At 53.0% G+C, this 12,070-nt stretch overlaps 1 protein-coding gene across 10 annotated transcripts in view; it reads left to right on the forward strand.

The window, feature by feature from the left end:
• TCF7 (transcription factor 7) overlaps positions 1-10,222 on the forward strand; it is a 33,307-nt gene extending 23,085 nt beyond the window's left edge. For 2 of the 10 annotated variants that reach the window (XM_021084760.2, XM_085014570.1), the window contains 6 exons: positions 746-836; positions 3,523-3,642; positions 4,090-4,252; positions 4,344-4,451; positions 4,923-4,971; positions 7,589-10,222. In XM_021084760.2, the coding sequence (XP_020940419.2) occupies positions 746-836; positions 3,523-3,642; positions 4,090-4,252; positions 4,344-4,451; positions 4,923-4,971; positions 7,589-7,611 (554 nt within the window). In that variant the 3' untranslated portion in view covers positions 7,612-10,222. Of the gene's footprint in view, positions 1-745; positions 837-2,187; positions 2,281-3,522; positions 3,643-4,089; positions 4,253-4,343; positions 4,452-4,922; positions 4,972-6,071; positions 6,145-7,588 lie in introns of all 10 variants that reach the window. The other 8 variants (XM_021084759.2, XM_085014569.1, XM_021084757.2 and 5 more) reach the window with 7 other exon arrangements.
• Positions 10,223-12,070: the final 1,848 nt, after the last annotated feature.

Genomic DNA, 12,070 nt, shown 5'->3' on the forward strand with positions numbered 1-12,070 from the left:
CCCTTCCTACAAATGGAGAACCTGGGGCTGTGCAAACTCGCCCCCCCGCCCCCGAATGCCAAAAAGAATGAGCCTGAGGGTACCAAAGGGTCAGGGAAGGTGGTACCAGGTCAAAATTTGAAGGCTTCAGGTTAACGTAGGAGCCGAAATCCTGAACGAGCCCTGGGTGCCAGCCTGGGAGTGGGCCTGTGTGTGAAGCTGATAAACACACAACGTGTAGTCTTTCCCTCCCCCAGTGAGAAAATGGAAAGTGGTGGTTGTGATGGCTGATTCACCTCAGCCTCAGGCAGAGTCATTCTGAAATCCGCCAGTGTCGCTGTGGGAAACCTGCTGACTCAAGCCTGGGAAGGAGGAGGAAAGGGGAAAGGGTGGAGCCCTGGCTCCCCAGGCCAGGGGGTCTGCCTCCGGCCCAGAAGGCTAAGCAGGAGCCCCCAGCAGAGGCCCCAGTTGCAGACCAGCATCCTGCTGAGAGGTGGCGAGATCTGGCCTCCCACTCCTGAATGACTCCCACTCTGCCACTGGCCAGCCACTGTCCTTAAGCAAGTCACCCAAACCCCCTGTCCTTGATGCCCCTGGGCTCCAGATGGGGCACTGTTATCATCCTGGCATGGCCCTGGACGAACTCGTCTGTCCAGTCCTCTGGCACAGGGAGGTGGGATCTGAAGAGGCCTCACAGGAAGCTCGAGGATGTAAGCGCGTGGCCTCAGGTCAGGCTAGCTCACTTACTCGGCCCCTCTCACTGCAGGAGTTCACAGGCCACTGCAGACCCCTGACCTCTCTGGCTTCTACTCTCTGACCTCGGGCAGCATGGGACAGCTCCCCCACACTGTCAGCTGGTGAGTGAGGGCCCCGTGGGAAAGGGGCACCTTGCGGTGGTTGGACCCACAGCTGCCCTTCAGTTTTTCTTCTCCAACCTTCTGCGCCGAGCCCCTGCGGCCGGCTCTGTGTGGGCACCAGGGCCAGCCAGACGCACTCCCGTGGGAAGGCCAGAGACCGAGCTGCTGGTCCAGCCCTGTGGCACTTCAACTCTACCGTAATGTCTAGACTCGAGTGAGGGGACTCTGGGCCATATGAGTATGTGAGGAAAAAGAAGGCCGAGCCAGGAGGTGGCAGTATGCTTGGCTGCAAGAGAGGCTGTTGCTTCTCAGGGGCCTGGTGGACGGGGGATACTTCCACGTGCCTCAATGTCTCCTGGTGGCTGGTCCTGTCCTTAGCCGAGATGCCTGAAGGGCAGGGTCCTCCTTGCCCCTGTGCTGCCTGCTTGGAGAGTCTCCGAGGGCTAGGCCAGGAAAAGCCCTCCTGGACCCCACGCAGTAGCCCAACTCTAGGCCAACAGGTCTCTCTTCAGCTGGAGCTGGGCCTCAGCAGCCTATGTAGCCCTTGGTTTATCAACTGCAGTGACCTGGGCAGGTCTCTAGCTTCCCTAGGTTGGGACAATCACCCAACGGCAGGAAAACTTAGCTTTCCAGGTATCAGGGCAGGCCAGAGCCCAACTTGGGGCCCACCTGCCCCTTCCCACTTGCCCTTCATCCACGTGCAGCTCACTCTTCCATGTCCAGATTCTCTCTGGATAAAGCTCCACCTTGAATACAAATCAGGAATCCCCCACGAGTATCCCCCAGGATTGATGTGTGCCAGGCAGGTTCTGGGCACCAGAGAAGCACTGCTGCAGCTTGCTGGGCCTCAGGTTCCTGCCCTCTCAGAACTCAGTCCATAGTTCCAGTGAGAGGCCAGTTAGAGGGCCCAGCTAGCAGTGTTTTGATGGCAGACTCTAGGGGCCCGGGCGGATGCCTCCTCCTGCTTGGACTCTGCATCACTTTGAGGAAAAAGGGTGTTTTGGCCAAGCAAGACCTTGACAGATGACACAGTGGGGCAGAAGAGCAATCCTGACAATGTCAACAGTGGGTGCAAAGGCCCTAGGGCAGGAAGCAGCCCCATAATGACAGGGAAATTTCTGGAAGCAAGGCTGGAGGGGGTCCCAGGAAAATGGCATTCCTACCCCCTCATACACCAGTAGAGGGAAAGGTTGCCCTCTGGTGGCAGGTGTATAAAACATACACTTGAGTGGCCCAAGCAGAAGCCAATTGGCCTTATTGGGCTAGGAGTCAGGCCTGAGCAAGGTGGGGAAGTCTTTCCCCACAGTTAGCCAGAAGCCAGACTGCTAACAGCTCTCTCTCCCAATCACAGGCCCAGCCCTCCTCTCTACCCCCTGTCCCCTTCCTGCGGATATAGACAGCACTTCCCTGCCCCCACTGCAGCCCCTGGCGCCCCCTACCCCAGGTGAGTCCCCTACCCTGCAGCTAGGCTCCTGCTTCCTGTTGCCCAGGCTTCAGTGCCCACAAGAGGCCATGCCCAGGCCAGTGCTTGCCCTGTGTTAGTCGTCTGTCCATCTGTCCGTCTGTCACTCTGCAGCCCCACACTGCCCTGTACATGAGAGTGAAGCCAGTGGGAGTGCAGGAGGCCCGAGCCGAGGGCATACTGTGCAGAGCAGCCAGAGACAGTGCGTGCACTCAGGTGTGCAGGGCTGTGGGCGTGCATCTGTTTTGTCTTGCATCCTGCTGAGGGAAAGGTGAGCCAGGACCACTCTCCTGGGCACCCCTTGAGCTCTGCCATAGCTGAGGCAGCATGTTTTTACATGGTCTCCAACCTCCAGCCCTTAGAGGCCACCTGCTCAGAGACCCCTACCTGTGCAAGCAACAAGGGACAGTGGTAGCAATAGAACAACAAAAAGGAAAGTGGGAGGCGTGTGTATATGTGTGTCCTCTACTTAGCTCACTCCTGCGGTGACAGACCTGGGCCAGCATGGAACCAGCAATTCGGGAGCCGTTTCTAACTCCACACACAGCCCAGGGCGGGAGGGGTGGACGCCGCAGCAGCAGCAGCTGAATGTGTTACCCTGGGATGGGGAAGCCCCAGGGAGGCCCCAGCCAGGTCTGGTGGGGTCAGGGAGAGCTTCCTCAAAAGGAAAACATCTTCCAAGTGAGGGGGACCAAAGGAACAGCAGTGGCTGGAGGTGGGAAGTGATGGGAAACAGAGTGAGGGGAGGAGCTAGACGGTCAGCAGGGATGATCCTGCGGGCTCTGCCAGCCCAAGGAGCTTGGCTCTCACTCTCTGGGCAGTGGGAATCTTCAGCAGAAGTGGCCAGGAGCACTAGGGGTTTTAAAAAGGCCACTCTGGCTGTTAGATGGTGCGGAGAGTCCTGGGCAGGTCAAGGGGGAAAGTCAAGGGGCCCACAGGGCAGCCACAGGCTGAGGCTGAGCTGGTGACGGCAGGAGCTGAGGCGGCGGCAGTTTCCTATTTAGGACTTCAGTAGCCACTTGAACTTGACATGTAGATGTCTGTAGTGTGCCCGTGTAAAGGTGGGGAGCAGGTGTGTGTGTGTGTATTTCTGTGTACCTTTGTGCAGGCCAGTGGAGGCGGGGGTCTGTTCACCTGTCCCCTTGTACTGTGCAGGGGCCTGTGTGTGTCCAGAGGTCTGGCACTACAGACCTGGCTCAGTGTTAACTCGCCTTCTGCCTCTAGGTTCACCCACCCACCCCTGATGCTAGGCTCGGGTGTACCTGGTCACCACGCTGCCATCCCCCACCCAGCCATTGTGCCCCCTTCAGGGAAGCAGGAACTGCAGCCCTATGACCGCAGCCTGTGAGTGAAAAGACACTGGGTGGGGAGGGGGAGGGAGACAGGTAAGCCCACGCCAGCATACACATTCCTCCCACTGAGCCCAAGACCTGCTGCCTGGAAGCTCCAGGGGCTGCCTAAAGAGCCCTCTGGTCCAGTGGTCTCGTGGCAGTTGCCACTCCTGATCCGCAGAAGCAGAAGAGGCATGGGCAGGGTGGGGAACAAGGACCTAGGTTTGAGTTGGGTGGTGGCGGGGTGGGGGGCGGCTTTCCTCACTTAGCTGCAGCATCCCTAGAAGAAACAGTTACAGAGCTCTGCTCACTTCCTTTGGAGCGGCTTAAAAAATGATTCCATTTACAGAACCCTCGTGTCTATGCACTTACACACACACACGGGCCACACCAGAGGAGGGTGGCAGCATGAGGCAGACCACTCTGAAGGCTCCTAAGAGGTCTTTCATGTGCCCCTCAGGAAGACGCAGGCAGAATCCAAGGGAGAGAAGGAAGCCAAGAAGCCAACCATCAAGAAGCCACTCAACGCCTTCATGCTGTACATGAAGGAGATGAGAGCCAAGGTCATTGCAGAGTGCACGCTCAAGGAGAGTGCTGCTATCAACCAGATACTGGGCCGCAGGGTGAGGCCACGGGGCAGGTGGGCTGGGAGGGGTGGCCCCTGACTCCTTCCACCCTGATGCACCCCCCCATCTGCCCCCCTCCCCACTGCAGTGGCACGCGCTGTCGCGGGAAGAGCAGGCCAAGTATTATGAGCTGGCCCGCAAGGAGAGGCAGCTGCACATGCAGCTATACCCAGGCTGGTCGGCGCGGGACAACTATGTGAGTGGCCACCAACACACAGTAGGGAACCTTCAAGATGCCACACTGCACGCAGGCCAGTCTCACCAGGGGAGGCAGGACTACTGTCCTTAGGGCACAAACGAGGAGGGGAGGTGGCAGAATAGAGGTCCCAGGCCTCCCCTGGATAGCTTAGAAGGGGACCAAATGAGGGGAGCTGCCCCTAAAGGCATGCTGAAGGATCCCATTTGCCCAAGAATGCACTTCCACACGGGGCTGCTGGCCAGTATTTGACTGGACCACATCAGCACAAGCGGGAGGAGAAGCCCAACTGCCCCATGGTAATCTAGGAAAAACTCCAACTCCAGGGCCCCCAGATCAGGGGAGACTGTGGGCCTGGAGTCCCAGCAGCAGCCAGACTAGGCAGTTAGCTGCAGGGATTGCACCCCTCGTCTCAGTGACAGTGTCCACCTCCTAACATCCTGTGAACATCCTCCCCTTTGTGCCCTGCAGGGGAAGAAGAAGAGGCGGTCAAGGGAAAAGCATCAGGATTCCAACACAGGTGAGGCCTTCCCTCAGCAGCAGTGGAAGCTCCTCTCTAGGGCCCTCTTTCACCAGCAGCCCTGGCCTGAGGGAGGGGGAGAGTACTCGGCCGTGAACCCGGCCCCCTGGAAACAAGACCTGCATCTCACAAGTCAAACCCCCACCAGAGGAAGAGGGACACTCAGTCCCAGGGAAGACCAGCAGAAGCCAATTAATACAGCAGTGGTTTGTGCCCCACTCCACGCACCCCTCTGCTAGCCCTGCGACAGCTAGCCTCTCCCCTCTGCCAGAGAACCTAATGAGGAACTGACCATTTCATTCAAGGCTAGACCCAAGCACTGCATCCGGGTTAGCTGTGCAGAGGTGGGCAGCAGCAGGCTGGCTGGGTGGAGGCTGCACCAGGCCCCTGCCTCGTCATTTCTCTACCAGTCGTCCCAGTTTCTCCCGGAGGTGCAAAGGGTATAGAGGACCCAGGGGGGCCACAGCCTGCTCCACCTCTTCTTCCTGCCCCAACTCTGATCAATCACACTCCATATCCATGGGGGATTGAGGACAGCTGTGCCGCCCCCACCCAGGGATGCTGGAGGCTAGGACTAGGCCATGGCAGAGACAGCCTTTACACGAAGGTGCAAGAGTGGGCTTTACTTTCCTGTTGGAGGAATGGGTAGCACAGCCTTAAGCTGCAGGGGGTCTGGGTCAGGCAGACTAGCAAAGATGAAAACTGTCTAAAATGGGCAGGGAGTTGGGGAGGGGGTAAGCAGCCCTGAGGCAGAAGCAGCTTGATCCCCATGGGCGCCCAGGCCCTTCTCCCTCAGCTCCCTGCTGCAGAAGGCCCCACAAGCCAGAGAGGAGCCAACCATCCCTTCCCACCCCCACCACTCTTCCCACTACCTCTGTACTGCCAGCTGGGTGCCAACCTTTCCTGATCCCTCAGCTCTGCACCTTAGGGCTCCCACTAGGGGTGGCTGTGCCGTGGAGAAGCCCTTGCCTGTAGGGACTGTGGGGTATCTGTGACTGGCTAACACTGATGTTACCTCTTCTTTCTGGGCCCTGCTCTGCCCTGCTGCCTGCCTGCTCGCCCTCTGCTCTGCTCTGCCCCTCTGGCATGGCTGTGAGCAGACCCTGGCTCGCCTAAGAAATGCCGTGCTCGCTTTGGCCTCAACCAGCAGACGGATTGGTGTGGTCCGTGCAGGTGGGTTTGTCCCCACCACCATCTTCCCTTTGCTTCAAGCTGCTTCCTTGACTCTGCACATGTTCTGCTGGGCCTGTAGCCCTCCTTTGGCCCCTAGCCCCCAGCATACCCCAGGTTGCAGAGCCCATGCTTTAGGAGTGGGAGTGAACACGGAACACAGCTTGTGAGGAAGGTCACTGGGCTCTAGGTGGAAGGAGATGATGTTCTCGAAAGGAGGGAGAGGCAGACTTAGAAGACAGTACCCAGGCCTCTCTGGAAATGGGGGTCTGGTGCTAGTGAGGCCTGGCGGGGCTGGAGCAGACAAATCCCACATACACCACTTAGGTGGCCTGAGCTCCTGCTCTCAGGCCTGGAAGTCATCGTGGCCCACCAGCTCCCTCACTTCTCAAGTTGGGATCCCTGGTATTCCATCCTGAGCCCCCTAAACCTAAGAAACAAAGTGACTGCAGTAGAGAACAACCGCAATAACCTCAATAACCCAGTGGCCATGCAACTTCGAACATGGACCTACCAAGACCAGGGGGCTTGAGGAATCCTGTTGTGGCTCAGTGACAATGAACCCAACTAGTATCCATGACGATGCACGTTCAATCCCTGGCCTCGCTGCCGTGGGCTGTGGTGCGGGCAGATACAGCCCAAATCCCATGTGGCTGTGGCTGTGGTGTAGGCCAGCAGTTGTAGCTCTGATTTGACTCCTAGCCTGCGTGAACTTCCATATGCTGTGGAAGCAGCCCTGAAAAGAGAAAAGACCAGGGAGCTTGAGAGGTTGGGAGAGATGCCACCCATGCTCAGGCCCTGTAGCACCAAGCCTGTAGCACCACCATAAAACAGAAATACTTGTGCAGAGAAAAGAATGTATATATCTACCAACTGGCTCCAGTTGCCTAGTTTAGGTTTAGAACATGCCTGCTAGGGCCGAGGTTGAGGCTGCTCCAGGCAGTAAGTTTACTGCTTCTAGGAAATACTGTCCAGCCACTAAAAGTGCCCATCATGCTCCCTGTCCAAAGGCTAAGGAGAAATTTGGGGGAGTATGTTCATATCTAAAAATGATGGGAGGCAACCCTGTCCTCAGAGGCGGCCCTATTCCATCTGTTTCTTCCCCTTCTCTGCCTCTCCAGTAGCTCTGGGCATCCAGAAACCCTAAGCCCACTGCAGCCCCCTCCCTTCATCAGATCTGAGCCCCACAGACATGAAGCAGAGCCTCAACAGCCTAGACCAAGAGAAGGCTTCTCTGGGAAAGAGGCAGGGCTGCCACTGTGTGGCTGTGCTGGGAACTGCACCCATCCCAGGTCAGGGCCAGGCTCAGCAGTTACAAGGCTAAGTCTAAAGGCACAGGCATATTACCTAAATCATGGGGAGAGGGGACAAGAGGTCAGCTAGGCCTGCGCAGGAACAGCATTTTTTGGTTGTGGTGTATGACTATGAATTCACCCTCTGTTTACAGATAACTCTCTTCACTATTCCTAGGAGGAAAAAGAAATGCATTCGGTACTTACCCGGAGAAGGCCGCTGCCCCAGCCCCGTTCCTTCCGATGACAGTGCTCTAGGCTGCCCCAAGTCCCCAGCCCCCCAGGACTCACCCTCATACCTCCTGCTGCCCCACTTCCCCACAGAACTGCTCGCTAGCCCTGCGGAGCCAGCGCCTACATCACCAGGTCTCTCAGCCGCCCTCAGCCTCCCAGCCCCCTGGGCCCCTTCAGGCCTCTCACAGCGACCTGCAGAGTACACAGGTACAGCAACCGCAATCGCAGAGAAAGGCAGCCTAGCATGCACAGGACACACAGCTTCCTCCAGGAGCCCACTCTCTGAGAAGAGACGACAGAGCCCCAAAGCACGTGGAAACCGGCCAGGGGCCCTGTTAACTCTCTCTCAGGGTCCCAGCCCCAGAGAGTTCAGAGGCTGCCCAACTTCTGCCTGAACCTGGGCCATCAATTCAAACTGCTCCAAGTAGCTGGAATCAGGTCTGTGTTGTGTCATCTGATTCAGAGCATCCCTCATGCCTCTGGCAGACTGCATCTATTTCTACCATCTGTCTTGCTAGCCAAATGCCCCTGATCCCCTTTCTGCTTTAGTCCATAGATGGGCTGGACTGAGCCAAACTGCTTTCCCTACCCCACCCCAGCCCCATCACTGCCACGCCCTCCCCATACCAGATACTTCATGGACCAAGAAAGAGCTGGGTTACCCAACAACATGTGAGCAGGTCACAACCACAAAGCTCAAGACGACAGTGCTTCTCCCTCAAGGGCCTGGAGAAGCCCTGTTTACAGAAAATCAGCTGCTGTCTGTAAGATGGACCAGGGGAAGCCTTTTGCCACATTCTCAGGACCTTACAAGAAGAGCAGTGAATGGAACAGGTTAGGTTTAGACCTATCACAAGGGTAACAGGAATAACCTGACACTACCTTACAGACAAGTGGGGGCGGGGGCGGGGAATGTTCCAGTTTGAATCACTTGGAAATGTTCCTGAGAAACTCAACCGCCTAAGAAGCCCTGATAACAAATGCCCCAGTCACTAGAGGCTGCAACCAACAGTTCAACTAAGTCAGGGCTTGAAATCCAGCATGCATCCCTACCCACTTTTGAGAGCCTTTCTCATGACTGATTTCCCGTTCATTCACTGTCTAGCCAGCTCTTAAACAGTTGTGAGAGGGGCAAACCACACCTCACACAGAGCCAGTGCCTATCTTCTAGCATGAAACTAGGTTCCCTGTGAGGCTGCAGGAAGGAAGACCGTGATAACCAAAGCAAGAAGCCCAAAAAAATCTCCTATAGTGGACAGTGGGTTTTCACCACAGCCTACTTTAACCCATTTCTGAGCCAAGCTTCAACCCTGAGCCTTACACAATATTTTTTTTTTTTTGGCCACTCACGGCAGGTAGAAGTTTCTAGACCAGGGACTGAACCTGCACCACAGCAGTGACCCAAGCCACTGCAGTGACAAGGCCAGGTCCTTAACCCACTGAGCCACAAGACAACTCCAAACAAATCTTTAAAATTTAACTTAGTTGGAGTTTTGTTTCGACTGTACATAGCCTGAACAGCAAAGAAAAAGGGCTATCCCCATACCCCACACACCCCTCAACAAAAGCCTTTAGTTCTTACTTTAGCCACTGGCTTCTCTGAATCCAAAGAGCCTATGTTCTAGTTTAGCGCCACAAGAATTCTTGGGAGAAAAAAGGACCACTGTAGTATTCAAAATATTTTTGTATTGTTAATGCGTATCATAGAAGAACTTTTCTGACATGAGAATAAAGATACTTTTTACTGGGTTTCTTTTTCGAAGCTTGACCCTGAGGATTAAGCTGTTTCAATAACAAGAGGATGACACGTTCCTCTGCTTCTCCACAGCCACCAAACTTGAGCTTTACTCTCTTAGTACGCATGTTCTCGAGAATCAACCCACACAAGCCAGGGATTACTCCCGTCCCCTCTCCTTAAGGGCCATGGGCACTGCTCCAACCCAGACAACAGGGCTCATCGAGGTGTAAACTCCCGTTCCACGCCCTGATCTTAACCCCCTAATCCTCTGGCCTCACACCTGATGCAGGCACAGGCCCGCCTGCCTCCACCGCTCATTTGAGAATGGGGTGGAAATTGGTACCTACGGTCCTTAAGCCCCAACCAGAGAGAGAAGCACATCACCACCAGGTTCCAGTTTCCTCTGAAGGCAGAGAGAAAAGTAAACACAAGTATACATCCTATTTTGAGGAAAACAAAACACAAGCATCTTTTATAACCTGGTATCATAAAATCTAAAAGGAAGGTATTTTAAATAGCACCCTTTCCTCCCAAAGACTGTTTAAGGTACATGAAGCATTTCTTAAAGTATTTCTGTTAACTTCTCGAGCCCCGTCATGAATGTAAAAGGCGTCATAAAGCCAGCGCAAATGTCAGTCAAGCAGCAGATATAAATGTTGGGCAAGAAGTTATCACAACCAGGCACGGGGCCACTGTCATGTATTGTAATTTCCATTTCACTGAGTTACACTTTTTGAATTTTATGTTTAAAAATATTTATAAATAAAGTCATCTTCCAGAGTAGTGTCTATTTAAAGTAGGCCACTGGAAGTTGTAATCCTGGACTTGCTTCTTTCTGGAAGGATGCTAGAGACCAGCCATTCTCTTGACATCTGTCCCATTTAAAGAATTCTGCTCTGGCTACTGGCCTAGTTGTTTCAAAAAACTACACTTGAAAAAAAAAAAAAAAAAAAAAACTACACTTTAACCAAGGCTTATGCAAGACTGGGTTGCTGTATCTGATCTGGTGTCTTATTTAGAGCACACTGGGTAAATGAACAATGCACTCTGTGTATATGAGAGTAAAAGAGCTGGGGCAGGCTTTGGCATCTTTGTTATAATCAAACCAGCTTAAAAAAAAAAAAAAAAAAAACTGACTTCAAAGAGAAAACTCGAATCTTCCTAGATCAAACCAGCACATTTCTGTGAGGCCACAGAGTGACTAGAGATGTAGCCCCAAATTCAACTTCAAATACCACGGCAGTCCCACCTCACTTTCAGTCACTTCACAAGTGACCAAGACAATCAGTGAAACACTGAGAAGCCAAGACTGTGCCAGAGTCGTCATCATCACCAGCAGCACCACACTGCAGGTAGCTCCTCTTTCCAAATTACCCAGCCAAGCCCAAGAGAGGCAGGGGCAGGACTCCAGCCTCATGGTTTGACCTCATGCTCAAGATAATAAGGATATGAGAGGACAGGCAGCAGTGAGTAGCACTGAAGACAGGTTTGCTATTTGCTATTAATGGGAAAGGGCCGCTCAATTTCTTTGAATAAGGTCAGAGCCTGGAAAACTCTTGGTAAAACATACTAAGAAAACTGAGAATACAGCAGGGGAAAAGGAAGAGAGTACAAAAGAGTACTTGCTACGGCCAGCTGGAAGGGCCTGTTAACATGCCTGTGATTTATTTGGGTACGTACTATTTTCTCTTGGATGAGCTGTCAGATTTCATTAAACATGAGAATTTAAGATTATCAGGAATTTGTTCTAAGCCAAGGAATTTGTTGTAGTGCAAAGGTCTTACAGAAAGTCAGAAAGGGAACAAAATTTTAAACTACTATATAGTCTGTCCACATAAACTTACATATTCAGAAAGATCCCAGTATCCTTTAAACATGGGTAGTGATGTTATTTCGTCCTGTAATTCTAACAATTCTTGAGGGTTATACAGCTCAAGAGCTAACAGTAATAGGATCTTGCTTCCTAGAAGGTGAAACTTCCTTTCCAAACTAAATACAGCACATGCTAACAATCCTGGACTTTCAGGAAAGATTTGTTTATGATATTGCTAGGAACATACTTAGGATAGTTAAACTTGTAAGAACTGACCTTTACAGTGGAAAACAGAGTAAGACATTCCAGCTAGGACTGAACTCTGCTACCTTCCCCACTAAGACGGAGAACAAATAGAAAAGTAAAGGCAATCAGGGATCCAGAAGTAGTCAAAGGGGTTTGGCAATCTTTTTCTGTAAAGGGCCAGGGAATAAATATTTTTGGCTTTTTGGTCAAATCGGGGTGTGTGTGTGTGTGTGTGTGTGTGTGTGTGAGATTTTTAACAACCCTTTAAAAATGTAAAAGCCACTTTTACCTTGTAGACTACACCCACTCAGGCTGTAACAGACAATAAGCGGGCATTCATGTGAAGGCAGTACATGGAACTGCATTAAAAAGGTAGGTTTCGGACTAGTGAAAGGTGAATTAAAGGCAAACTACTGTCAAGTAATAATCTGAGCCACAACTCACAGTAACCATGAAGAGAACACATTAAGATTACATGTGAGCTCGACTGGACCCCTAGCCCGGGAATCTCCATATGCTGCCACGAGTGTGGCCCTAAAAGGACAAAAGACAAAAAAAAAAAAAAAAGAAAAAGAAAAAGAAAAAGAAAAAAAAAAGATTACATGT

Source organism: Sus scrofa, chromosome 2 (genome assembly GCF_054392235.1).
Source record: "Sus scrofa isolate SSC_HxYL_T2T_F1_AM1 chromosome 2, Sscrofa_HxYL_maternal_Yorkshire_Landrace_v2.0, whole genome shotgun sequence".
NCBI lineage: Eukaryota > Metazoa > Chordata > Mammalia > Artiodactyla > Suidae > Sus > Sus scrofa.